Consider the following 23,862-nt stretch of genomic DNA (forward strand, 5'->3'; position numbering starts at 1 on the left):
TATTTTTTTGACCAAACCAGGTGCTACAGTACAGATTGCATATGAAAACATTTTTCAGAACTTGGTAAGATTAATTACACAATTAATTGAAATTAAAATTAATTAATTACACAATTTCAATTGAAATTTGACTTTCAATTTGGTAATGAAAATAATAACAGTTATAAAAATTAAAAAACCCAACTGCCAAAAAAAAAAAATTAATTAAACTAAAAAACAACAATAAATCAAACTAAAAAAAAGAAAACAAGGTATGGAAATAGAGAACCAAACATTGTTATGCAGTATTTAATTAAATAAAATAATGGATGACCAATCAACTTTCAGACAGTTTTAATATATTTTTCATGTTGTAGAAATAGCAGGTATTTAAGGTTATCTAAAGATTAATTTCTCACCATGTTTTACACCGATAAGAAAATTATGTCTTCCAACGAAAATATTTAAATGCAGTCAGGGGCTCTGAATAGTAATTGTCCTATATTAAAGAGCTCTGAATAGTAATTATTCTATATTAAAGAGCCCCCCCCCCCCAAACTGCATTTAAATATCTTTGTTGAAGGACAAAATGTCCTTATCGGTATAAGACCTGGTGAGAACCTAATCATTAGACAACCTTAAATGCCTGTTATTTCTACAACATGAAAAATATATTTAAACAAATTAAAACTATCTGAAAGTTGATAGGTTACACACTATTTTATTTAATTAAGTACTGCATAACAATATTTAGTCTTTTATTTCCATATGTTGTTTTCTTTTTTTTAGTTTGGTTTATTGTTATTATTTTAATTATTTTTTTTTTTTTGCACAATAATAAATAAATAATTATTTTACCTGTAGTTGATGACACCTTTATTTTTTTTCCATTAAGGAAAGCTCCCTGTCCTTTTTTAGCTGTAAACAATTGTTCGAGTACTGGATTATAAATAATTCCTATTTGTGGGACTTTTCCAATTAATAGTCCTATTGATATACAAACGCATGGATAACCATGAACAAAATTCATTGTACCATCTACAGGATCAATTATCCATGTTGGTGCACAAGTAAGATCAGGTTTAACTCCACTATCAGTAGTCTCTTCTCCAATAAACCTAGAAAAAAAGTTTCTTTAAAATATAAAATAGCAGGAATTTTAGATAGTCTGTGAACAAACTGTCCATAAACAATAACTACTACATGTAAGGAAATTCTTAATCTGTAAACAGAAAAGAGTATGAACCAGTTTTTCTCTGCACTAAATTATGAGTACAGGAATTGAACATTGTTTCTGTTGACTATTGCTACATAGCAATATAGAACAAAAGCAAGAAATCAAATTAAAAAAAAATTGACTTATGATCTATGCATTGGTAATCTACAAATTGATGATGCCATAGATAGATATTCAAATGGTTGACTAATTTACAAAGTATAAGAGGCCTTATAGGTGAAGTCAGGCCTATTAGTTCAAATTGTAATAAAGAACCAAAATAGCAGAACAGAAGAAGTAAAGTAATTGTAAAAATAACTGCAGATAATTTAGCTAATAGAGACAATTCACTAAATCTTAATGAAATAATTAAGAAATAAGGGTGTTTCCCAGGTTTTTGCCACATTCATTGTCAAAATGATGAAAAATATGAACCACATGTGCATATAAGATTCTTCAAACTGCTCATAAAAATACAAGGGTTATTTTTTTTTCAAGGTCCGATCGGTCATGAAATTAAAACCACAGTGAAAATAAAAAATTTTTTATTTGTAACAAGTACTTACATAGTTACGCTATTTCTCTACATAGTCGCTACTCACATTTAGACATTTGTCGTAGCGTGGTACCGACTTTCCAATACTCTCGTCATAGAACGGAGCCACCTGTGTTTTCAGCCATGTTTCTACGCTGGTCTGCAGCTTGATGTCTGTGCCAAAATGTTGTCCTCCTAGCCAGCGTTTCATGTGAGCAAAGAGGTGAAAATCGGATTGAGCCAAGTTCGAGCTGTATGGTGGGTGATCAAACACTTCCCAATGAAAATGCTGCAGAAGCTTCTTTGTTACAGCTGCAGTGTGTGGCTGAGCATTGTCATGGAGAAAGACAATGCCTGATGACAACATTCCTCTCCGCTTATTCTGAATTGCCCTTCGTAGACGTTGTGGAGTCATGCAGTATGAGGCTGCAGTGATGGTCGTGCCACGTTCCATGAATTCCACCAAGAGAACTCCATTTCAGTCCCAGAACACAGTAGCCATACACTTTCTGTTGGAGAAGGTTCGCTTGAACTTCTTTGGTTTACTGGGAGAATGAGAATGCATCCACTGTTTGGATTGTTCTTTTGTTTCTTCAGTTTCGAAATGGACCTATGTCTCGTCCCCTGTGACAATTTTGTTCAAAAAATCTTCTCCTTCATTGCGGTAGCGCGTGAGAAACATTAGGGAGGCATCCATTCTCATTGTTTTGTGATGGTCGGACAGCATCTTGGGAACCCATCTCGCAGTACTGAAGTCTCTCACTCACAATGGTGTAGAGAGCTGACCTTGAAATTTCAGGAAATGAATCACTCAATATAGAAATTGTGAATCAATGATTTTCTTGAATTGCCTCATCTACTCGCTCAACGAGATCATTGGTTGACACTCATTTCCGCCTGCATCATGAACATCTGTACGTCCTGCTTTAAAGTTCCTGCACCATTGTCGCACTTTGCTGTCACTCATTGAAGTTTCACCGTAAACATTACTTATTTGTCAATGAATTTCAGCTGCATTACACCCCTCAGCCTGAAGAAATCTAATTACCGCACGCACTTCATACTTGGCGGGAGATGCTATTGTTGTAGACATGTTTACGTGCTAGCTGCATGTTCAGAACTAAATGAAGTTCTGACGTGATTGAAGGCCATACTAGAGACGCTGCGCAACACATATGCGCAAAGGTTCGTCCGATTTTTGCGCACGTTTTTATTTCGCGACCGATCAGACCTTGAAAAAAATAACCCTCGTACAGTGATTACTGTTTGTAGAAAATTAAACTTTGTGTTTCTGTTAAAATTCTACATCAGATGTCTGCTGAATGAAAATCACCAGTCAGTTATGTGTGATGATGTGTCACCTCAGAAGGCAGTAACTGTTCAGGAATTTTTAGCCTGAAAACAATCAGGATCTGTCCAAAACTATCCACATACTCCTCAGACTCATTGCCATGCAATAATAAAAAATAATTGCCATGCAATTATTTTTATTTCTAAAATCAAAATTATCATCGAAGGATGTTTCTTTTTTTTTATGAAAAAGTTATTCAATGAATTTGACATTAACCATACAAAGAGAAAACTGGTGTTATTCTAGTAACTGTTATTTGTGCAATTTGTAGTACTGATACAAAAGGGAGATAGTAATTTAAATTAATTACAAGTAATATTCGATTTTATATTTAATTACATTATCTATCTCATGATTTAATTTACAGACACTATATGAGATGGCAATATTTATAAAACAAAAGAAAAAAAAGAAAAATTGACTAAAGTAATGTTCTATGCTGCTATTTTCTGAAATGAAATTGGGTAGAGGTAATATATTCTTCTTAGTAATAATGAATTAACTGTCAGAAAAAACTGTTATTACATATGTTATTGATACATGAAGTGCTCGTCTTGGTGACTTATTTAAGTTAAGAAATAACAACCACAAAAATACACACAAAAAAATCTGAAAATTAAATGTCTAGTAAACAATAACTGTTAAAATGCTAAATGAATTGGAAAAGATAACTTTTTTTTTAACCTTGAAATAGTTAAGTGTTTAGCAATTATTTCAGATATGAAAGACTAATGTTTATATTATTACATAATAATTAAACTTCCTCAATAATTATCACCACCATTAACGTTACATATTATCATTACAACCATACATTATAAAAAACAATATTGTAATCAAATAAATTATTTTGATTTTTATTATAAAAATATATACTTGGATTTCTTTTTTCGTTATTATTTTCAAAACTATTTTGCTATTTTAGACAAATATTTTTAAAGAATAAAACAAATTTTAGTTCCTCTAATTAAATTTTTATTAATAAACTGATGAAATGGTAAAAATAAAAATCTTTTGGACGACTTTTTTTCAATGGAAAAAATGTAATTTCATGGAAATGTAATTGTTAAGATACAATAAAAAAAAAAAAAACTGATTACATGATTCACAATATGTAAAAATTGAATTCCTGAAATGCACTGGGTAAAATACACATTCAAAATTTTCCATTAATGGCTATTGTTGCATTTGGAATTGTACTAAATTTGTGTGTACATAAAATACTTTAGTTCAAATTAACATTTCTGCAAACTATAATTTCTTTTTTTAGAATACTCAAGTCCCTTTATCACATTATGCAGGATATCAGCAATATCTAATAATGTTCGATAATTCTTACATCTTGATAATTTCTTATTAGAGAAATACAATAAATTTCAAATCAATATATGAGAAAAACAAAAAACTAATTCTGTTTTTTATAATTAAGATCAAATTTTTCCTATTTGTAAACAAAAGAATATAACTCCTGTACTTCAGGATGGATGTATGTTACATTATAAACCAATTTAGAGAAAAATATTGGGTAGAAAAGTGGAATATGATAAACTGAAATATTCAAAAATAAAAAAGGAGAAAATATTTTACAGAAACACTTAGAAAAAATTGACTTCTTGGCAACATGAAAACTTTGGCATTAGTTTTTATAAGTTGTTTTAGTTTTTATAAGCATACAGCATTTAATGTATTTGTATGTTAGTCATGATTCTATGAGATGATTTAAAAAAATTAACTATAGTACCTCATATTTTCTTTGCTTCTGTGGGTGAAGAAGAGATCTATGATAATCTGTGATTATTTGACAACTTATTAAAAGGATATGAGACATTCAACATTAACAAGAGTGCGGCCAGTTTATTTCACTGAAGCAGAAGCTACATCACAGCAAAAATGGATCCTGGAAGAACAACTTCCACATATTCTGAGAATAAATCATTTATAATCTTTAAAGAAACTACTTTTTGCAATATTAATAAAATAATATGTAATAAATATACTTACTTATGATCAGGGAACTCTTTCAGAAGTCCATTGATCAGTAGTTTTTCGACTTCTTTATCAGTCTCAGTAACAAAATCAATATCACATGATTTTGTTTCAACAGTTTTTTGTTCCCACACCCTTTCTTTTACAAGCTGAAACAAATAATGCAATTATTTGTATATAAAAAAAAAACTGATGTGGACATCACATGATTTCCTTATACATCTATTAAATTATATATACACATTTTTTGCTTCACCTCATTTAAATTTATTCCATTTGCAAATGAGATACGATCCTCCAATTCTTAAATAAAGTAAGCAGTTACACAATTTCATTGTGGTAGACACTACATTGCATCACATTTTTACGGTGTCCGTATCAGCATTTTATATTAGTTTATATATTAATTTTGTTTCACATTGCTTAAGTAGTTATGTGGTGTAAGTGAGAACGTGTCAGATCTGTAACTATGGACACTTCTGTTCGAATCTGACTTCATATAAATACATTTTTTTTAAACCTTTTTTTTAGTTTAAATATATTGATTTATTAATAATTATTAACCTCCATAAAGATTTTGAATTAAAATGAAAAGTACATAAAATTTTATTTCACTAATAACTTCTGATTTTTTTTTTTGGATATGGATTTTTGAAAAGGGAGGTGCACAACTAGATAGTCCTAAATCCAAAATTTCATTTTTTTACGTACGCCAAAATTGATCAAAATGGATTCAGGGATGGTCAAAATGGATATTTTCATTGAAATCTGAAATTTTTCACGATCACAATACTTACTTTACTTCATACAAGGAAGTAAAAAGAGATTTATACATATTTAAAATGTAAAACCATCTATATTAAAAAGATTTACTTGACATGTTTAAGGCTCAAACAGTGTTCAGAAATGATTTTATAAAATTACATTTAGTCACACTATGAATTTACTTCAGTGATTATATCGTACTTAGCAATTTCCTAATTTCAGTTGACTATTAATCATTGAAACATACAAATCCAAACTGTTCCTGAACTCAAATTCTGGTTATCATTTAATATTTTTCAATCCCTTCTGATTTATATAAAGGCACAATCAATCCTATCAGTTCAGATGTAACTTCTGAATAGTTTACTTCTTTTTAATGAAATTAACAAGTTGAATCTGTCTTGGCCCTGATCAAAGACTACAAGCTTTATAAAACTGTTGTATAGGGAGTACTACCACTATTAGTCAAGGATTGTTTTTGTCATACCACATAAATATCGGTTTAAAAAAACTAATATCATTTATCTTTACTATCACTAAAACATTCTTCAATAAATTTGGCATTATCTGGTTCTGCTGTTTTGTTTAAGATAGAAGTAACAACACAACAGAAGTAGCCAAAATAAATATCAACAATACATTCCTGTAAAATCATAAAATACTTATTATAAGATTAAAGAAAGTACAAAATATATAATTTCCAATTCCACACTAGTCACAATGACTTCAAAAATACCCTAAACACTGTTTTGAAACATTTTCAAGACTGTGGTAAAATTCAGAAAGTGCCCATTATAAATCAAAGAACTAAAAAAAGAAAGCAATACACTTGACAGCTAATGTGCAAAATATTAAAATGACTAATTTCTGTTAAATCAAAACCACATACAATGTAGTTACTTTTTATGAATAAAAAAAGATGTTTCAAGAGAAATTCAATCCAATTTTATACTATGGAAGAGTCAGATATTAATACAAATAATTTTTATAAATCACACCTATCAGGGGTCATATTCTACAATTGATGTGAAGAGTATGACCAAAAAAACAGTGATCAGACTCCTTTCTTAATATATTTAAATTGTAATTAACTTATTCAAACAAGGTTTGTCCATAGCTATTTATCTGATTTATACATGAAAAAAGGAAAAAACTTTATAGAGTTATGACAGAGATTAATATATTTACATCCAAGGACTAATATTCTTTATAAACCTGTCAATGTTTAGTCACTTGATGTGAAAGAAAAAAAACAAAAGATTTACTTATTTGTACATTACTAATTTAAACCAACTGGAAAAATAATTGTTTTAGTTGATCAGATAAACTAAGTGAAAATTTAATTGAGCGTCTCACTCAGCAAGAGTGTCATTAATTGAAATATGCTGAGGATTGGTCACGTAATGTGAAGCGAATAGAATATGTTTAGGTTATACTTAAAGAATTTGGATATTTTTTCTTAATTAGATATAACCAGTGAAGAAACAGTAACATAAGTATTATAAAAAGAAGGGATGTTTTCATGTTTAAGTGTAAATGATTTTATAATCCACAACCATTAAGAATCTGTCAACTTATGAAGCCATATAGATAAAAGCTACCTCACAGATGAAAATATTTTTCTTTTTATTTAAAAGTATTAATTGAAAGTAAAGTGAGTTTAGTGCTATGAATATGACTCATGCTTTTAAATTAAAATACAAATAAATATTACAAATTGCATATCAAAATACGGTGACTAGTTGTAAACCATACCGAGCAACTTTATATTAATTATTCAAATGGAGGATGATATTTTTACATACGATAAATGAATATATAATCATGTTTAGTTTTATGGAAGAAAATTATGTATTTGTATTAAAGGGCAAATGATTTTTATAAAAATAATTCCAAGTTTTCATCATAAAATGTGAACAGATTAGTATAACATTATTTATTATTAACTGAAACAAAACTACAAAACAATATCAATTTTTGATAATTTGATGTAATTAATGAAAATTCAACTGAATTTGGTGCTCTTAAGTGTTATGAAAGTACAATGCAGTTTTACAACTGCAAATGAATATTACAAACAAGCCCATTTATCTGATATTTTGAACTGATATTTTGACAACATATTACACATTCAAACTCACTACAATGTCAAAAATTAAAGTTTATGGATGTATTAAGCAAAAATACAACTAAGGTTAGGTTTGTGTTATGACTGAATTATGCATTTAAACAAAATTACAAGTGATTTTCATATACTATGCCTAAGGAGGTCGGATACCAAGTTGCTGCATTTTGAATATGTTTAGAATGTAACTAGCTTATTGGGATTTTTGATGGTACCAACCTTTCTTATTAAGATGTAACAAAAGAAAATTCAATCTTGTCTAATGATATGAAAAAGTTTTCTTTATAAACTACTTCAGTCACGCATTGAGAACTGTACCAATAAGTTTCAGTTATGTATTATTTGTTCAAACAGAATTAATAGCAACTATTTTACTTATTTTGACAAAGGTAAAAAAAAAATAAATGGGTTTAACACCTTAAAGAAGACTATGTGCTTTATTATTAACTACTAGTGATTATCACAAATGTTGCCCATCAGTACGGGTTAAATAATGTGAACCACTTTGAATAAGTTTCAATTTACGTAAACTGCTCAAAAAAATGTAATTATGCTTATATTATTGTATGCAATAACAATGGTTTCAATGGTATAAATTAGAGATGAAAGTTCATGCAAACGTAAAAATAAATTTTTTTAAAGATTTCAGATAGGTTTGATCTTGTGGTGTTAAATGTAATGATAATGTTTTGAAATACTATTATATAAATGTATTAATAATGATAATTAAATGTATTAATTATAATAACTTAAATATATTTAAATTATTCAAATCCAATTGTTGTATAATCTCTTAATTTTTTCTTAGTATTATGTTAAAATGTATAATTGTTATATATAAAATTAATTTTCTTATTTCACATCTGATATTTCCTTTGTCTTACATTCCTGTCATGTACTTTCTTTCTTCTTCTTCTTAATGATTTTCCATCCAAACCTAACACAATTTGACTTCTTTTTGTTATTATCTCTTATTTATCTACATTTTCAATCATCATATTTTCTCTATTTTTATATTAGTGGTGGTAGAAAATTGTTACCAATTTAGAAATAAAATTAATGATAAATATAAAACAGCAAAACAAAATTGGCTGATCACAGATTTCACTACATCTGTGATCAACCAATTTTATTTTGCGGTTTTGTATTTTCCATTAATTTTATTTCTAAACTGATTACAGTTTTCTACCACCACTAATATAAAACATTCAAACATTTTTTGTCTGCATTTAAGTTAAAATAAAATAATTTTTATAAAAGAACATGATCACAACTAAGTCTCTTAGCATGAACTGTGTAAATAAAATCAATCAAAATTTTTGGAGGTCAATTTTCTCAAAATTTTACTATATAACCCCAATTTATATTAAGCTCAGTACATGTGTGCATGCTTAGCTTACCATTTTAAAAAATATATTGCTCTGAAATTCCTCCTTCCCTAAAAATTGATAAAGCTATATTTTTTAACAAAATTTATTTTAATGTCTTCCTGGGCACAGTAGTAGTGCAAGCTACTACTTGTTCCCTTTGTTCCTACTTTGTTCCCTGGGCACAGTAGTAGTGCAAGCACCAAAAAAAATAAAAAAATACTTTGGGGGCAATATTGAAAATGGAGAGCTGATCAAATTTAAAAATATTGATTTTTGGAATCTCTGAAAACATTTATGGGGATTTAAACTTTTAATAGTATTAAAAATTAAAATAATAATCTTTTAGTAATAATATTACGATAGAATTTCATCATAATTCACCTTCCACCACAAAAAAGAAATTTAGGTATTGGCTGTACATTTTGTGGTGGGAATTTTTTTAAATTTTCTTTCAATTAACGTAGTAAATGTAGAAAAATCAAAACAATTTCTTTTGATGGTGGTTTTGAAGGTGGCAAAGCAAAATAAAAAAAATGTTTTTTGAATTTTTAACATTTTTTTTGGTTCATTTAAATATATAATAATAATTTTATAAAAAAACTTCATCATAGATTTCTCCCAAAAAATATCTTGGGTAACTTTTTTCACATATATTTATTCTTCAATTATATAAGAATAAATAACCAATGCCAGGAAAGAATTAAAACTTTGTTGCCAAATTTTTTAAATTATCAGTACTTAGGTTTTAAAAAGTATGTTCTATTAAATATTATTATTCATTTTATTTTTGCAAATAAGTAGTTAAGTAGTTAAGTAGGATGAAGCATAAAATAAATAAAAAAAGAATGAAAATATATCACAAATTTTATCTAAAGAAAAGAAACAAAATTTTATCTACAAGTAATAAAACATTACAACCACCTCAAAACTATTACAAAGTAATAACGGTAAGAAATAATAATGGTAGCGCAGTAGTATGTAAGAAGTTTAACTTAAATATATTTTCATGTTTAATTATTATAATAATAAAAACTGTACTTATTACAATTACTAAAACAATAAATTGAAAAATGTCTGATAAGACATTTTTCAATTGCAACATAGTGACAGAAGATAATCAAGGTAAACAACAAAAAATGACTAATATAATTTAAGAATATAAAATGTAAAAAAATGTAACTTTTTTAAAATCTAAATAAATTACTTTTATTTATTAAAGAAGCAAAACAATAATAAACAAACAAATAAACCAAAATTAAAAACAATTTAACAGAAATAGCAGACTAAACAATAAAATGAAAAGTCTTAAAGGATGTTTAATTTTTGTTAACACTGTTTCCAAAACAATACTTTCTTGAATAAACATTAAAAAATAGTTCAAACAAATTAGCTACCAGCCTTGTTCTCAAGGAAGAAATAGTAAAAACAATGAAAATAACTTATGTAGAATTATAAAACTATTACCACTAAGACTTTTTTTTTTTTAAAGAACCAAATCCTAGAAAATTTAAGAATTATAAAAAACTGAACAAAAAGTACTTAAAAATTTCAATCTTTCAAATTTTATATTATCTAAAAATAATATTAAAAGTAATATAATTAACAAATATCTATCTATCTGGTTATTACAAAGTGAATAGACAAAACGATGAATAAGGGGAGGGAGTAAAAAAAAGTCTTTGTTTGGCAATTTATTTTTCATGAAAAGACAAAAAAATCAATGACCACAGTATGATGTTATTTACCTTCATTTGGTATATAAAGAAGTCTGAAAATCAGCAGCTGATATATATGTATTTTGAAAAATTAGCTGCCTAAAAAATGGACAACACTGCCTATTTTTAATAGTGCATTCAAATACTCAAGTAAGTCTAAAAAAAAATAAAATTCTACTAGTTAAACTATTATTGGCACAGACAGTATGTGCACTCTCAAACTTGGACGGCTTTAATTAAAACCATCCATCAAATTTTAAAGCAAATTATATCACCTTTTAAAACATATTATCGTTGTAAGAATAAAAAAATATATTTTCTTTTATAATTTTTACTAAACTCACTCTCTGTCATTCTGTTGGCAATAAGATTCAGAATTTTGCCATAGACTTTTAACTTACTTCCCAACAAGCTAGCAAGCTAAAATTGGTTACACATTTATTCTGGATGACAAAGCAAGATGGTGCAAACATTTTTCACAAATAAATTGTCTTCAGTAGAAAATTAGCAGTTTCAAAGAAATATGATTTCAAATGTACATATTTGAAGATGACTAAGAAAGGGAAAGAAAGAGATAGAGTGTGTTTTGTCAGCAGACAAAACACACTATCTCTTTCTAGTAATCTTTGTAGTAATTTATAGGTCAGAGGCCTGGATATTACCTAAAAGAGATGAGACAGCCCTACGGGTTTTTTAAAGAAAGAATCATAATAAGAATTTTGGGATCTGTAAGAACTGCGATTGGGTAGCGTATAAGGAATACTGAAGAGATAATCTACTACATCAGTGAAGAGGATTTAGTGAGAGACATCAAGGCACGCAGGATAAGATGGTTGGGACATGTGGCAAAGATGGAGAGTGGTAGAATGCCTAATGGAATCCTAAGACGGAAAATTTTTGGAACAAGATGAGGGGGCCCAGAAGAAGATGGATAGAGGATGTACAGAGTGATCTGCCAGTCCCGGGCATCAGACAGTGATGGATAAAAGCAAAAGACAGAGATGTTTGGAGGCATATCGTACAGGAAGCCAAGGTTCACACTGGACTGTAGCTCCAGTGAAAGTAAATAAAATAAGTAAGTGGCATATGAAATTTAATCTTTCAGAAATCATTTTGGTCATCATATCAAAACTATATTGATTAAATAAATCCCTGTAATAATGTAGGCGATTCATATTGTTTTGTCTGACCATAAAACAGTAGGAATAAAATTGCATGCAAGAAACTGCTTTTGGATGGTCAGAATTATTCTGTTGTTGGATACTGATATAATATGCATCTTCTTTTAAAAACATCAGAGAGTACTGTAACAGGTTGTAAGAACGATGCAGCTCAGAAACAATATTTTAATCAACCATCACAACCATGTAACACAATACTTCTTGGACCTTCATCTTCATCCACTAATACAGCTACTTCATTAATTGTAACTGCATTATATTGGTCTTTATGTTCTCCTAATGGAATCCAGTCAGCATGAATAATTAGTTTCAAACAGTTTAATTCATTTAAATTGATTATATTTGAAGCTCTGTATGAGACCATTATTATCTTGCAAAACCTTTTGCAATGATTCAATGAGTTTCTATTTCAAGTCAGGTTTATATTTGATTAAGCTAATGGTTGGTTTCAGTACGAACTGACCTTTTTATAAAACAGTTGCAGAAAGTTGATACTGATGTAGACAATTATCGCTTTAGATAATGACAATTGATATAGGCAATGTCTATCAATATAAACAATGGCATTGACTTTAGAAAAATAATTCAGGATTATTTATTTATAGGTTTTCTTTTTTGTGATTTAAAGTGAGATTGTTGAAGTTTCAAATAAGGTAACAATCAGGTCGTAAAAAAGCTACAGTAAAATTGGTTCAATCGTTTTCACGATTATCGAGAACAAATGAAAAAAAAGTATTTTTATATAGAATAGTATATGTAAAATTTAAATGCAGATCCTCCCTACAAGCTGCCTCTACTTGCCACCTTAACACAACTTCTATAATACTCATGCAGAATACGTGCTACTGGTTATAACAAAAGTAAGACCTGCAATGATACAGACTTGTATTATTATTAATTTTATTTTTTTATTTTTTTTATTTTACCAAATTCATTTATTTTTGCTATTATTTATTTATTTAAATTTGTCATTTCTTAATTCTTATTTCACCTATTATTTATTTTACTGTATTTATTTATTTGAGCTAATATATGTAAATTATTTTGTATGAGATCATTTTAGATTTTACATGCTTATAAAATATAATACGAATTAACCTTTTAATTAATTAAATTAATTTTACATATATTATAGTATGAACTTAATATATAATTTTTTTAAAAATAAATTTAATAATATATTACTTTTACCCACTGTTTACGCCAATGCATAAATCAGTTATAAGTTAATTCAACTGGTTTGGTATTTGACTTATTTTCATCTAAAATTTAACAGTATTTCGATGTAATGAATATTTCAATTATAAATAAGACATTTTTCATACACTGAAATTTATGCATTCCATTCAACGTACATATAAATATATGCTCAGCTGATTTTTATTTATGCCTTTTGTACTGATTATTTATTAAGATTTAACTCTGTATTATTTCATGTTTATAATGTTTAAAAAAAAAGAAAAAAAAACGTAAACATGTTGCATTCACTCGGCTCCTGATGATTCACACAGCTCCTGATGGTTCACTCGGCTCCATCTACACTATATAAGCCAGCTCCCCACTAGAGTCAAGTCAGTCTCTCGTCGCTTTCTCTCGTAGTGTCTCTCTCAGTCTCTCTCTGATCACAGTCTCTGACCAGCATTCGAAGAATCATTAGTGTGTCTTACTATTCTAATATTGTTTAGTCAAAGTTTTACACTCCATGCAGTTAACAAGTAAATTACACATATTCTTCAACAATGAATCTTTTTATTGTATGTTAAAAATCCTTTAAACATTATGTTTGTGTTTTTTCTTCTCTATAATTGTATGATAAAATATTAACTTAAAGGAACTTATGTAGACATATATAAAATCCACGATTGTGAGATTATATTTTGTGCAAGTGAATATTAAGATGTCAATGTTTTTCATTCTACAGTAATTGTCTGTTGAACTTTCTATTATGATAGTCCAGATTACATTCTGTGCCAGTGAGTATCAAGATATTTTTTTTTAACTGAATTTTTACAGGCATCGACTGCTAAGGTCATTAGCCCTCATCACATTCTTTAAAAGAAATTATTATCTCCATCAGGATCGTCATATGTAAGGGTGTAAAGGGCCCTTACATTTTATTTAAAAACACAAACTTCACAATAAACATTAAAACATGAAAGACAAGGACAATCACAAACACTTACAGGGTGTAAAGGGCCCCAATATTAAAATTTGAGATAGGTTCTCAAAAGACCATGAAATTAAAATTAAACTTATCAATACCATATCTTTCTTTCTTCTACAAAGTCTCATTTATAGTTTGTTTAAGCACCCTCGGGGCGACCAGAACCGCCGTTGAGCAGTATATCAGTCGTGCCAGGGTGCCGTGGCAGTTGAATCCTTCTTATATCAGGCCATAGGCATGCACGGCGTACACCCATAGCCTCCCGCCCTCAATCCACCCTTGAGGGTCCCCCATGCCATCATCGGACACACCCCGACTCACTGCTCTTGAATGCAGGTGAGCCAAAATGGCCTAGGCAAGAGGGCTACCTCCCGTCACTATACGTGCCACGCTTCGAGACCCCTTATATGTATATATAAAACTACCGCTTAGAGTATCTTTTACCACAGCTTTAAACTTCCATTTTATAGACTTTTAAGAAGTCCACTGGCGTGTAAAAATGCAACTATATTTTCTTAATTTCCATTATCCAGATCAGCACTAATATTATTTGTAAGACGGAACCTCTTTCTGAGGTCCTCATATATGGTACACTCTTCTATTAGATGCTTGATTGTCAGTGTTTTATTACAAACACCGTACATTGGTCTCACTTCGCCGGTTAACAAATATAAATTTGTTAATCGTGTGTGACCAATTCTAAGTCTGGTCACCGCTACTTGTTCACGGCGAGTCAACTTAAAGTCGCTTTTCCATTTATAAGGAGAAGTTTTAACAGAGTTTAATTTTGTAATTAAACTCCTCCATTCAGCGTTCCACTTGTTTCTTACTATGTTGGTTAGACGGTTTTTAACATCTGCCACTCTTACAGGAAATGCATCCAAGTCATCGCAGACTGTTGCCTTTCTGGCAGCTTCGTCTGTGATTTCATTACCTGTAATACCAGCATGCCCTGGAGTCCATACAAATACGCATGGCTGTCCTCGTTGTTTTAGTACGTATAAAATGGACAGGATGTTTGCAATTAGGACATCCTTAATGTTCTTGTTCCGAATTGCGACGAGTGCATTTAATGAATCTGAACATATTAGCACTCTCTCTTCGCAATAGTGTTCAGTGTAGCGAAGAGCTTGCTGAATTGCAGTGAGTTGTGCCGTGTAGACACTGGCCACATCTGGCAGTCTCCAAAAGTGGGCTTCTTTATTTACATATATCGAGCATCCAACACCATGTTCGGTTTTAGAACCGTCAGTATAAATTCTAATACGTTCTTCGTAACTACTGACGGTTGCTAAAAATTCCTGCTGGTTTCTTTTTAATTTCTCCTTGAGAGAGATCCAAACTTGTATTTACCGCTGGCAAGAGCCATGGCGGTATTTCTCTAGTAGAAATTGCTAGTGTCTCTGGTATAGCAATTTCATATTTTCTTCTTAATTCGTGGTACCTAATTCCGGTTGGTCTGGAATAGGTAGCACGATGTTCATATACTGCAGCCATAGGATGATTCGTAAACAACTTATTATTTATATGAGCAGGGAAAGCCCATACATTTGCAGCATATCTTAACAAAAGGATCTCTCTTCTATAATGCAGTGGCATTATTCCGGCTTCAGACATCAGACTAGCCGCCGGACTTGTGCGGAAAGGGCCTGTTGCATATCTTATTCCGCTATTATGAACTACGTCTAACTTTCTTAAGTGCGACTTTCTAGCGGATGAATATACGATACATCCGTAGTCTAGTTTAGATTGAACCAATGCTTTATACAATCTCAATAATGTCTCTTTGTCTGAGCCCCAATTTAAATTCAATAAACATTTTATAATGTTTAGGGCTTTTTTGCATCTATCACTCAAGTCCTGTATATGTAATCCCCATGTAAGGGATTTATCCAATACTAGTCCTAAATATCTTACGCTATCTCTATATTGTATTGGATTATCGTCAATTGTCAACGCAGAACTTTGATGAGGAATTCTCTTCCTACAAAAGTGTACACAGCACGTTTTCTCTGGTGAGAATTGGAATCCGTTATTCCTTGCAACTTCATTTAGAGCATTGATCGCTCGTTGCAATTTGTACCTCACCATAGCAGTCTTGTTGCTGGCATACACAATTGCCAGATCATCAACATAGACGCTTTTGCTGATTTCTACTGGAATGGCTAGTATCAATTTATTAATGGCAATGGTAAACAAGGTCCCGCTCATCGGCGAACCCTGCGGTATGCCATTTTCCAAGATTTTTTCACATGAATATTCATTGTTGACGCGTACTTGGAAGGTACGGTCATTCATGTAGTTGCTGAGCAGTATAGGCAGATTGCCACGAATGCCCCATTCATGTATCTGGAGCATTATACCATGATGCCAGGTCATATCGAAAGCCTTCTGAAGATCAAAGAAGACTCTGACACAATGTTTCCTTTTAATAAAGCTGTTATATATAATGTCCTCTAAGCTGATCATTTGATCAGTGGTAGAATGGTATTGCCGAAAACCTGCTTGATACGGTGATATCAGGTTTTCTTTTTCCAAAACCCAGACGAGTCGATTATTAATCTTTTTTTTTTTCAGTATTTTTCCCATAGCACACGTCAAAGAAATAGGACGATAGCTATTGGGGCCTGTTAAATTTTTATTTTTCTTTGGTACTGGAACAACATGAGCTTTTTTCCACTGCTGCGGGTACGTTCCATCCCGCCATATTTTATTATAAAGTTCTAATAATCTGCGTTTTGCAGTGGTATTCAGCTGCCTGATCATATTATAATGGATTTCATCCGGACCAGCAGCTGTGTTACCTGCTTTTTCCAAAGCTTTCGCGAATTCTTCCATTTTAAATGGTACATTATATGAGTAATTATACTCAGTTCTAAAATTTAGTAGACCTTCGAGTTCTTCTTTTTTGGTTCGAAAACCTTCCTCGTAGTTGGCCGTTCTGTTGGCCTTTTCGAAGTGATTGGATAACAGCTCTGCAATTTCATATGGAGTGTCTTTTATTTCATCTTCATCTTGAAGGCTAGTTATGGGTATGGGAGCAAAATCATTACGCCCACAAATCGCCTTCACTTTCCTCCAAACATCTGATGCAGTAGTAGTTTTGTCGATGGATGACACGTATTGCTGCCAGGATCGTTTTTTCGAGTCTATCATAAGACGTTTTTCATACCCCCTGTATTTCTTAAAGGCAACAAGATTTTCTATGCTAGGACGCTTCTTAAAGGCGTTATACACCCTTTTCTTCCTTTTTATAGCTTCACTTATTTCATCGTTCCACCATGGAACGGGTTTTTTCGTAAGTTTCCCAGATGTTTTGGGAATATATCTCGATGCCGATTCAATTATTGCATTTGTTATGGCGTCGACATCGTCTCCGATAACTCCAGTTGTTTCCGGGAGTATCGTTCTAGCTGTGAAGCTCGTCCAGTCTGACTTTTCAAATAACCATCTTTTAGGGATGGGATATATTGTTCTTGTAACATCAGTTACAAATTGCACCGGGAAATGATCGCTTCCATGCAGATCGTCTATGACATGGAAGCTGTACCTCGGTGCTATCGATCCGCTTATAAGTGCAAGATCTATGCAGGACGTCGATCCATCTCTAGCATTGAAAAAGGTTCCTGATCCGTCGTTTAAAATAATAAGTTCTGAATTCATCAGGAACCCTTCCAGTTCTCTTCCACGGGGATCTACTCGATCTGATCCCCAAAGAGAATTATGAGCATTAAAGTCACCCACCAATAAAACAGGTGGGGGAAGCTCGGAAATTAGTCTTGCTATGTCATCCTTATTCCAATCAAAATACGGCAAGTATATGCTGCAGACAGTGACCTGGAGCGGACGCTTCATTCTAACGGCGACCGCTTGTAGGTTTGTGTTTAGAACAACCGCTTCGGTGGTAGCTCTAGTCGATGTTAATATAGCTACTCCACCTCTAACTCTTACATTTGGGGGTTGATCTCGCCGAAATATATCGAAACCTTTTAATTTAAAATTTTCATTTTGGCGGAAATGCGTTTCTTGCAGACATATACAAATCGGGTCTACGTCATGTACCAAGCGTTGGAGCTCATGGATGTTTGAAAAACATCCATTGATGTTCCATTGTACAATCGACTCGCTAATTATTAATTAAATTATGTCCTAGGTTTTCCTTTCGGCCATCCTTTTTTTTCTTTTCTTCTCCATATTGCGAACGGTTCATGTTCGCGGAGAACGTCGTCGCCGGTGTAGCTTCCGGTCTCCGAATCGGAAACCACCGAAGCCGCCGACGACGACGGGCATGGATCGGCGGTGGTTTCTGGCGCCGATTGAGAGGCGGCAACCTGGCCGCTCCCTAACACGGGGGGCGCACCGGTCACCGCTTGTGGGAAGGGGGACACTCGCCCCCCCTGTGTGATTTTTTGTGGCCTCTGAGGCTTAGAGGCCACTTCAGTTGCAGGAGGCTTGGGAGCCTCCATAACAGTCTCTGTAGGTATTATAGTTTTCTTGTCATCAAGAATCTCACTAAGACGGAAGACGGACTTGGCATTCTGCTTTGGCGTCCGTTTTCTTCAGAGCTTTCGCTGTTTTATCTTCGGGAGGAGGCTGTACTAATATCTTTGGCTTTATTGGATCTTTAATATTGAAAGATTTTATTTTATTGTCAATAATTCTTTCAATCATGTTAGCCAAGTTCAAAGCAAGTTTACTGATGAGCTGACTTTCATCTACAGCAATTGGAGCAGGAACAGGAACAGTAGCCGCAGCTTGAGCATAATATGTTGTTGCTCTGGGTTTGCGGGCGTTAACAATCTTTTTGGCTTCGATGTAGCTGACTTTCTGCAGAGTTTTAACTTCCTGCACAGCTACTTCTTCTTTGTAGACAGGGCAATTCCTGGATCTACATGAATGCTGTCCCTTGCAATTGATGCATGTAGGGGGCTCTTTACACGGCTCTCCCTCATGCACCTCTTCCCCGCACACGCATATTTGCGTTCTCTCACATTTGATGGCGGTGTGGCCAAAACGTTGGCACTTGAAGCATCGCATTGGCACTTGAAGCACCGCACATCCAATCGATGTATCCCCGCTCTAATCTTCTCCGGCAAGGTAGGCCGGTTAAATGTGAGAACATGAGAGGCTGAAGGTAGGACCTCGCCATTCCTCCTCATGTTCAATCGGCGACACTCTATGACTCCCTGCGTTGACAACTCCTCAACAATTTCTTGCTCCGTACAATTTAGAAGGTCCCGACAGACGACCACACCTCTTGAGGTGTTGAGCGTACCGTGGGGATCGACATGCACAGCCAGTTCTCCAATCTTTTTAAGCCCTAAAATCTTTTGAGACTGGACATCATTTACAGTCTCAACATGAAGTCCCATGAAGGTCTTCCTTATTTCTTTTACAGGGCCACCAGCGCATTTGGTTATCTCCCGAGCGATGAGAAAAGGACTCACCTTCGAAAAATTTCCATCCTCCTTGGTAATAACCAAATATTTAGGTTTCGGTGCATTATTGCTCTTGAAAAAAGCTTTTTGTAAGCTTTTTCTAGCCTCAATCTCTATCCTGTTAGTTTCCGCACTTTTTCTCCGTTTTGCCTCAGGCGAAACGGCTGGTTCTAAACGAGGGTGTTTGCGTGAACCCTCTGCCACGTTTAATTGTTCAGTTTGCATGAACAATAAATCCCTTCTGTAGTAAGGCTAGCCGCCGAGGTACACCCCCACTCCAGGGCTACCAACCCTGGAGGTCCGTTCCGGTACTCCGGTGGAACCGGCATATGTCCTGGCAGAGAGCGGATGCGCAGTCTCTGCACTGACTCCAGGCCCTTACACACCGAGGCTTTCAGGGCTCCCATGCTCCGAACAACATGGGCACCTTAACTACATGCTTGCAATCGCGGGGGGCATGTGGACAACGAAAGGTCTCCGTTACACCTGCAAATAACTTCGACCGTGGCCGCCACATCGCCAGTGGCGATGTGGCGTTTGTGGCGTCTAAGTTTGGTATATGTCCACTTCCTAATCCATAAATTGTTCATATCCTGCAGGTAGCCGAAAAATGCAATCCATGAGGGGACATGAAGGTGGAAACAGGTCAAAAGAAAAGCATATCCGAGGAATTTACTCGGAGCCCCGTTAGCCAGCTATATGTATTGTACATAAGTACGGCTGTTATCGCCCTGGACGTAGATGTTGTGTTCCAGACGTGGGGATTACCTACCTCAGGGCGTATCAAGATATGGTGGCGGCTGGCAGTCGACACACCAACAGGAGGGGACAGATCCTTGCCGATCTCTTGGAAACTGCCGGCTGCATCTGCATTAATGACGATACGCCCACGTACGTAGCGAGAGGTCATCGGTCGGTGCTTGACCTCACCATCCTGGACTGTAGGTGGAGGAGGAATCAGTACCAGTGGATGGTTCTCTCAGAAGATATAGCGAGCGATCACCGCGCCTCTATCTTGGATCTGAAAGACGTAGATTTCAGGCGTGAAGTGCACTCCCCCCCACCGAGATTCTCATCAGTACAAATAGAGCAAATCGTCAACAGGACTGCAAGTAGACTGTCTGATAGACATCAACAATCACCTGAGGCTTTATCTAATATAATAAAGCAGGAAATGGACAGAATGGCAGCTAACAATACAAGGAGGCGCTCCGTATATTGGTGGACTGCTGAAATTGAAGCGATGAGACAAGAGCTCCAGTCCCTTAGGAGAAGGAAACAACGTATTCTTAGAAATAACAGAGAAGGGTACCAGGAAATAGCCAATAGATACCTCGAGGCAAGAAGAACGCTCAATAAGGCTATTAAGAGACGTAAAAAGGATTGCTGGATCAGGCTCTGCGAAGAGCTTGACAGCAATCCCTGGAGCCAGGCATATCGTATTGTGACCAAAAAGTTCGGGAGACGTATGCCTATCCTAAATAAGACCAGTGTTGCAAGGGAGGTAGCCAGGTTGTTCCCGCATACAGTGCCTGATATCGTGAGATCCACACCTTGCGACAATAGAAGATTCACCATGGAAGAGCTACAACTTGCGGCGAGGAGTTTGGCAACCAAAAAGAGCCCTGGCCCGGACAAGATTCCCGCGGCAGTGATCAAGGGGCTGGTTCAGAAGGCTCCCTGGGAGATGCTCGAGATTGCCAGCCATGGCATGGAGAACGGAGACTTCCCCGACTGCTGGAAGGAGGCCAGAGTGGTATTCCTACCTAAAGGCACCTCTTCGGAGGAAGATATAACCTATAGACCCCTGAGCCTCCTTAACATGATGGGGAAGCTAGTAGAAAAGATGCTGGCTCGCCGCATCATCAAAGAACTAGAAGAGGGAGCCGGAATCATTCCTAACCAGTACGGGTTTATGCGGGGGCGATCCACCGTGCAGGCTATCTGCCGAATTTCGGGATGGGCCGACGAGGTGAAGAGAGGCACTTGGCGAACCAGGAGAATTCCACTGATGCTATCACTAGACATAAAAAACGCGTTCGGGGCTATTGGTTGGGGTCATATTAATGACGCAATTGCGGCTAGGGGCCTCAGCCCGTACCTGCGTAGGCAAATTGAATGTTACTTGTCCACCAGAGGATGTCTGGTGGAAGCACAGGAAGAAACAGTACATTTTCAAATGCACGGTGGAGTTCCGCAGGGCTCTGTTCTGGGGCCGTTGTTGTGGCTGGTGATTATAGATGAACTCCTTCAGAAGGAGAGTTTCCTGTCGGCGTCCAGGTCCTGGCTTATGCAGATGACCTTGCAGTCCTCGTAGAGGGAAGGACGGTCTTGGAGGTGCGGGAGAGGGTGTATGCGGCCATCGACACTATACAGGAGTGGTCGAGGTCCAGGGGTCTGCAACTGTCTACGGAAAAATGCCGGTGTATTGCCTTTACGGGTAGAAGAGTGCTAGAACCGTTCAATATTTCCATCAACGGTCATGCTATAGAAGAAGCGAATAACATCAAGTACTTAGGAGTTATCCTCCAGAAAAACGGTAGATACACCGAGCACATAGTCAATGTATGCAACAAGGCAGAAAGGATGATAAAAAGTCTAAACATCATTATGTCATCGCAGAATGCCCCTCGGGCCTCAAAGCGCCGTTTACTGGCGACCACCGTCGTGTCTTCGCTTATGTATGCCGTTCCGGCCTGGTGGCGCTCTATCGCCATCAGGCGCAACAAAGAGAGACTGGCGAGGACGCACAGGTGTGTGCTCCTAGGTGTTGTGTCCGCATACAGTACAGTGTCCTATGCCGCCCTGTGCGTGTTATTCGGTACACCTCCTATTGACCTAATCGCAAAAAAGAGGGTGGAGAGGGCATAAGGCAAGCCAGAACAAGAGGTCAGGGATGCCGTTTATAATATCTGGCAGGAAAGATGGTTGCAGGAAGCTGTGGGTCGATGGACAAGAACCCTCATCCCCAACATCAAGCCATGGTTGTCGAGAAGATTTGGTGAGGTTGATCATCACCTATCGCAGTTTTTTACAGGACATGGTTCCTTCAATAACTACCTGCACAAAATAGGCTAGAGAGAAGAGCCAATTTGCAACTACTGCAACGAGATAGATGATGCTGAGCACACCTTTTTTGAGTGCAATAGGTGGGACACACTTAGACATAGTAAGGCACTCACAGGTATAACTCCAGAGACAACAATAGACTACATGCTAAGAAGCGAGTCAAACTGGAATAATTTTGCTAATTTTGTTAGACAAGTTGTTCTACAGAAATACTCCGATGAGAGAAGACAAGGTGTTGGCTAGAATAGGACTGGGTGGACAGCCTTGCTGGTGAGGTCCAGCATGCTGCGGTGTGTTGGCACTGATGAGCCACCAAGGACTCCACGGGTAACAGTCAGGCAACAGCACACTGAATACTGAAGGGACCCGGTACTGCGTCGCGGCGAACTGGGTCTGGCGTGGTGTAATAATGTGGTGTATTAGTATTGCCCTTTTGGGTCCCCAAGGGGGCAATATTGATAAAGAACTCTCAAAAAGAGCTAACCGGTACGCCGACCTGCCTTGCCGGTAGGTGGGGAGGCCTATTTGAGTTTAAAGACACTCCCCTGGGCGGCGTAATACCAACAAGTCGGTCCGGCCCAGGGGAGCTGAGAGAAAAAAAAAAAAAAGGGTGTATCAAGATATTGTTTTTCATTAACAAAAAACAGTAATCGTCTAATCCTCTGGTAAAACAGAGGTAATCCTCTGTTAAATAATAAGTTATTATTATTATACTCTGTATTGTTATTATATACTGTGTTTATGTAAAGAAATATTTAAGGTAATAAGTTTACATATACTTTACTTAAGGATTGTTGTATATAAATATCGCACAAGGAGATTTTGTGCAAGGCATTTGTCTTAACAAAACAATAATATGTAATAATGTATTTATGCAATTTTTTTTGTTTTTATGAATATGGTTATATAATTCTGATTTTCATTCTGTTAAAAATAAAGTACAATTTTCTTCACCCCTCCTGCTGCTG

The 23,862-nt window shown here is 34.7% G+C and overlaps 1 protein-coding gene across 1 annotated transcript in view; it reads right to left on the reverse strand.

Annotated features, from left to right (window-relative positions):
• LOC142329577 (inositol monophosphatase 1) overlaps window positions 1–23,862 on the reverse strand; it is a 39,354-nt gene that overhangs the window by 11,117 nt on the left and 4,375 nt on the right. Inside the window, exons 2-3 of the mRNA XM_075374267.1 lie at window positions 5,083–5,216; window positions 838–1,097 (exon numbers count right to left, since the gene is read on the reverse strand). Coding sequence (XP_075230382.1) covers window positions 838–1,097; window positions 5,083–5,216 — 394 coding nt within the window. The remainder of the gene's footprint in view (window positions 1–837; window positions 1,098–5,082; window positions 5,217–23,862) is intronic.

The sequence above is a fragment of the Lycorma delicatula genome, chromosome 8, assembly GCF_047948215.1.
Source record: "Lycorma delicatula isolate Av1 chromosome 8, ASM4794821v1, whole genome shotgun sequence".
In the NCBI taxonomy this organism is placed as follows: domain Eukaryota; kingdom Metazoa; phylum Arthropoda; class Insecta; order Hemiptera; family Fulgoridae; genus Lycorma; species Lycorma delicatula.